Here is a 6,000-nt window from a genome sequence, read left to right as displayed (position 1 = left end):
CTTGTAAAATGTAAAATCATAAAAGATAAAGTTTTATTTTTGTTTTGTTTTTCTTGTCATTATGGAAGTGAGGTTAGTTATTTTGGCAAAGCCTTCTGAGGACTTCAAGTTTAAGGATTTAGTTTCAGAATACACTGTTCCACAACTGTTCTGAATTCCACTTGCTAAGTGTTCGGGTGTTGTGGTTAAGGTGAGGACTGGGCAATTTGGGTAGCTCAAAGTAAACTCACCAAAACAATTCCAAGGGACCCTAGGATGACACTACTCTGGGTATGTCTACACCTATTTATATTGGAATGACAACAATATCATGAATACTCACTCTAATTCATTGTATTTGCCACCATCATCTCTCTCTTAAGAGTAATAAAACTTTATCCCCTTTTCTCTGCCTTTGGTCACGGCCCTCTTCAATGTATTCTACTTCTGGCATAGGATGATCTGGCCTTTGCTTATCTCTATCTCTCCAGCCTCATTCTTTGCCACTTGTCCCCTACACCAGCTGAGCTTCACCATCTCCCTCTTTGCAGAGGTTGGTCGCTTGAGGACCAGCCTACATTACTGCTCTTTCTCTGGTTGGCCCCTACTTGCCTTTCAGGATTAAATATTACTTCATTCAGAAAGCCTAGTTTATAGAAAGTGCCCAATAAATATATATTATTATTTTAAAATAATGGTAAAAACGCATCCTCGGTGTGATTATTGAAAGAGTGGATGAATGAGATGGGTATTTGTTGAGTGGATGGGTGACTGGGACATGGGTTCTATCACTAGCAACTCTCCAGGTGAGAGGACTTAAAAAGTTTGTTGAGAACAATCTGAGAAAAGTTTCACTTCAGATGACGCCGGGAATGTAAACCATTTTCTCTTCCATCCTAACTCGGAGCCATCCCCGCTTTCTCCGCCCAGCTGGAATTTTTGAGGCGAGAAAATCGACTCGCTCGGGATTCGCCCGCCGACGCCGCTCGACTTGTTGGGGCTGGGCTCTTCTTCGCGGAAGAGGATAGGAGGCGGTTGCGGTTGCTCGGCCAGGGCGGGTAGGGGTGCTGTTGCCGTCATGGCTGACCCCGACTCCCGGTACCCTTGCTCCTCGATCGAGGACGACTTCAACTATGGCAGCAGCGTGGCCTCCGCCAGCGTGCACATCCGAATGGGTACGTTGTCCCCTCTCCAGTGCCTCCCAGCCGCTTGTCCGCAATGCTCGGTCTTTAGAAGCCGACTTCCGGCTTCAGAGGGACAGCGGCCGTCTCCCGGGACTCAGGAGAAAGAGGGCTGAGCTCCCTGCCCTCTTTCTCCGGGAACCGGAGGACTGGCGCCCTCCTCCGGGAGTCGGGAGAGGCGCTCCCTCCCCTCCTAGCGGGTGTAGGAGGGCCCAGGCCCAGAAGACTTGCAGCTCCCCTCTGTGCGCCTCGGATCCCCAGCGGGCGCCGCGGTGTAGGAAGGGACGGATGGAAACCGCCGCAGCTTTAATTTGGCATCTTGAAGTGAAAAGAAACGTGATGGAAATGAGTCAGTTGATCACTGTGACGTACACACGAGTGGAATCAGCGGCCTAATGCTTTTGTTCTGTGGGGTGCCGCGTTACATGTTTATATTTACCGTCCTATGCTAGGCTGTAGGCTCCCTGACGGCACTATTTCCTGTCCGCAGGGCCCAGAATGCAACAGGTCTTTCTGAGTATTATTGAGGAAGTTGCTGAACACAGAAGCTTCCTAAGTCAGTATCAATGTTTTAAGTTATTACGTAGTAGCCAATGGGCAGAAATTTTTGAATTTAAAATCCTTAGCTTCATCTACGTGGAAGCCATTGTCTGCTCTAGTTTGGCCATTTGATCACCGAAACTGCCCCAGACTTTCAGCCTGTCTAGGCAGCTGGAAGTTGTTCTGGAAAAGGAAAGATGAAGATAGTTCTGATGTGCTAAGAATCTTGGTGCCTAGAACTTGTTCTGGAAAAGGAAGGATGAAGATAGTTCTGATGCACCAAGAATCTTGGTGCCTAGCATTTATATTTTTGGAATTGAATTTTGAAATTATTTTGGCAAGTGAATTCAGCTTTTTTAAAAAAAATTGTGGTAAAATACAGGTAACATAAAATTTACCATCTTAACTATTTTTAAGTGTACAGTTCAGTAGTGTTAAGTTATTCACATGGTTGTGCACTGTTAAAAGAAAAGCTTTAGACACATTAAATCTAACGGAGTTTAAGCACAGAATGATTTGTGAATTGGGCAGGTCCCGGAACCAGAATAGGTTCAAAGTGACCAGTGCTGCCCCTTGGTGGGAGAAAATTTATGGAGAGAGAAAGTAAAGTGATGTACAGAAAATGGAAGTGAGGTACAGAAACAGTTGATTGGTTACAGCCTGGCTTTTGCCCTATTTGAACATGGTTTGAACACTTGGCCGTCTTTGGTTGGCTGAAACTCAGTGATTGGTTCAAGCGTAGGTTACAGCTTGTTTACACATTCAGTTAGGTTATAGTTCACTATATACCGAGAACCCCTAGGCCGAACTTAAAGGGATAACTTTAGACTAAACTTATACACCATCGAATATCCAGAACTTTTTAATCTTGCAAAACTGAAACTCTGTACCTATTAACTCTCCATTGCTTCCTTCCCCTAGTCCCTGGAACCACCATTTCACTTTCTCCCTTTGTAAATTTGGCTTCTCTGATACGATCAGTATTTGTTTTTTTGTGATTGGCTTATTTCAATTATCATAATGTCTTCAAATACATCCATGTTGTGGCATATGTTAGAATTTCCTTTTTTTTTTTTTGAGACAGGGTCTCACTTTGCCACCCAGGCTGGAGTGCAGTGGTGAGATCACTGCTCACTGCAGCCTCTACCTTCTGGGCTCAGGTGATCCTCCCACTTCAGTCTCCCAAGTAGTTGGCATTACTAACGCAGGTCACCATGCCTGGCTAATTGTTTTATATTTTTGGTAGAGGCGGGTTTCTCCATGTTGCCCAGGCCAATCTTGAACTCCTGGACTCAAGCGATCCTCCCACCTCAGCCTCACAAAGTGCTGGGATTACAGGCATGAGCCACTGCACCTGGCTGCACAATTTTTTTTTTTTTTTTTTTTTTTTTTTTTTTTTTTTTTTTGAGACGGAGTCTTGCTCTGTCGCCCAGGCTGGAGTGCGGTGGCCGGATCTCAGCTCACTGCAAGCTCCGCCTCCCGGGTTCACGCCATTCTCCTGCCTCAGCCTCCCGAGTAGCTGGGACTACAGGCGCCGCCACCACGCCCGGCTAATTTTTTGTATTTTTTAGTAGAGACGGGGTTTCACCGTGTTAGCCAGGATGGTCTCGATCTCCTGACCTCGTGATCTGCCCATCTCGGCCTCCCAAAGTGCTGGGATTACAGGCGTGAGCCACCGCGCCCGGCCAACAATTTTCTTTTTAAGACAATAATATTACTTTGTATGTATATACCAAAGTTTGTTTATTCATCCATTGATGGATATTTGTGTTGCTTCTACCTCTTGACTGTTTTGAATAGTGTTGTCGTGAATATAGGTGTGCACATACCTCTTCAAGACTCTGCTTTAATTCTTTTGAATATATACCCAGAAGTGGAATCGCTGGATTGTGTGGTAGTTCTATTTTTAATTATTTAAGGAACTGCCATACTGTTTTTGATGGGGGCTACATCATTTTACATTCTCAGCAACAGTGCACAAGGGTTCACCTTTTTCTACATCTTTGCCAACACATTCTGTTCTTTTCTTTCTTTTTTAAAATGAAAGTAGCCATCAGATGAGTGTGAGGTGATATGTCCCTTTGGTTTTGATTTGCATTTCTCTAATGATTTAATGATGTTGCACATTTTAAAAATATGCTTGTGGGGCATTTATGCATTTTCCTTAGAGAAATGTTATTCAAGTCCTTTGCCCAATAAATTTTTTTAAAGCAATTTTAGGTTCATAGCAAAATTTAGCAGAAGGAACAGAGTTCTTATGTACCCTTTCTGCTTTTCCCCAAGCCTCCTGCACTAATAACATTCTGTACCAGAGTGGTACGTTTGAAATTTAAGACTTCTGTTTATCAAAGAACACAACAGAGTGAAAAGGCCTATAAAATGGGTGAAAATATTTGCAAATCATATATCCTATAAGGGGCCAATATCCAGAATACATAAGGAAATCCTACCATTCAATAACAAAAAACAACCTGATTTTAAAGTGAAGAAAGTCAAGAGAATAAGATAGACTACATACTGGGAGAAAATATTTGCAAAAGAAATATCTAATAAAGGACTGTTACACAAAATATACAAAATAACTCTTAAAACTCAACAATAAGAAGACAAATAGCCTGATTAAAATACAGGCAAAAGACTTGAACACATACCCTACTAAAGAAGATTCACAAGGTTGGGTGCAGTGGCTCACACCTGTAATCCTAACACCTTGGGAGGCCAAGATGGGAGAATCACCTGAGCGTGGGAGGTTGAGGCTGCAGCAAGCTGTGATTGTGCCACTGCACTCCAGCCTAGGCAACAGAGTGAGACCGTGTCTCCAAAAAAAAAAAAAAAAAAAAAAGGATCATATATACCAGGATTTATTCTTGGAGCTGTGTTGTATTCCATTGGTCTATATGTCTCTGTCTTTATGCTATTACTACACTGTTTTGATTACTGTGGCTTATGTAATAATAAGTTTTGAAATCAGGAATGTGAGATCTCCAGCTTTGTTGTTCTTTTTAAATATTGTTTTGGCAATTTGGGACATTCCATATAAATTTTAGAATGGACTTTCTATTTCTGTGAAAGATGCCATTGGGATTTTGATAAGGATTGCATTAAATCTACCCAAAGTAGGTTACTTCAGGGTAGGACAGGGATAGAATATGGCAGCCACTGCAGCAAATTAAATGACTAGAGGTGGTATCAGGTGTGTGAATAGAAGGCATTCATTAGAGAGGCCTTGGTGACTCAAGGGACTGCCATTAAGGAAACATTTGAACCATTAACATAACATTTAATACATAAAAATATTTTTTGGACAACTCCTTTCTAATGTATGTAAAGACAGTGAGGTAAATAAAAGTTTTGGAAGTCACAGTTACTGTTCTTAAGGCATTAGTTAGGTTGGCCACTAGCCAAACTAATCTATGCTAGCAGCTTAATTAAATTCTAAAGTACCAAGTTTGGAGGGTGTTTGGGGAAGGAATCAAGAGTGTGTTGTTGAAGACAAAATAAAATAAAGAGATAAATTAAACACTTTGTTTGGGAATAACAAAATTGCCACTTGGGGTATACATACAGATCGGGGTGGTCTGAGGAACAAAGAGAAGGTTGGGGATTTTATTAGAACAATATTACGTATTGCTTTGCAAGAACCTTCATTGGCACTAGAGAAGCATTTGGGAACTGGCAAACAACTATTTTGATAGTCACAGCAGGTTGTTTCAGCAGCTGCTAGGTAAAACTGTGCTATTCACCCTGAATGAGTTTTCCCTCAGCTACTCAGCTCTGATTTAGTTGGGTATGACATATAATCACTTTTACAGTGTGAACTGGAATAATCTAGGAGAGCTATAAGAGGAAGTGAAATCCCAGTGGAGGACTGAGTTTGCATACAGTAGTCCCTCTTTATGTGTGGCAGATACATTCCATATTGTGTTAATACAATAGCTATTAATAAGATAGAACAAATATAACAATATACTATAATAAAAGTTATATGAAGTGGTGTCTCTCTCTCAAGATATCTTATTGTAGGTGATATTTCCAGACTGTAGTTGACCATGGGTAACTGAAACCTTGAAAAGCAAAACTGCAGATGAGAGAGATCTACTGTTTGTGAAGGGAATTCACGGGGTGGAGATGGGGGAGACAGAATTTGTGATGAGGCATGGAAAGGTGAGAATGACATGCCATACGGTATAGTGAGAAGAATGGCCTTTTTTTAGTGATGTTGGGGAATAGTACAGTGTGGTAGAAAGAGCCCTGGATTTAAGGGTCTGAAAATTAAACACAGTCCTGGTTGACAGCAATG

At 41.9% G+C, this 6,000-nt stretch overlaps 1 protein-coding gene across 1 annotated transcript in view; it reads left to right on the top strand.

The window, feature by feature from the left end:
• Positions 1 to 983: 983 nt before the first annotated feature.
• TMBIM4 (transmembrane BAX inhibitor motif containing 4) overlaps positions 984 to 6,000 on the top strand; it is a 30,844-nt gene continuing 25,827 nt past the window's right edge. Inside the window, exon 1 of the mRNA XM_015152213.3 lies at positions 984 to 1,154. Coding sequence (XP_015007699.1) covers positions 1,058 to 1,154 — 97 coding nt within the window. The 5' untranslated portion in view covers positions 984 to 1,057. The remainder of the gene's footprint in view (positions 1,155 to 6,000) is intronic.

This window comes from Macaca mulatta, chromosome 11 (assembly GCF_049350105.2).
Source record: "Macaca mulatta isolate MMU2019108-1 chromosome 11, T2T-MMU8v2.0, whole genome shotgun sequence".
Classification (NCBI taxonomy): Eukaryota; Metazoa; Chordata; class Mammalia; order Primates; family Cercopithecidae; genus Macaca; species Macaca mulatta.
The sequence above is the reverse complement of the archived record's forward strand: the minus strand, read 5'-3'. Positions and strand labels throughout refer to the sequence as shown.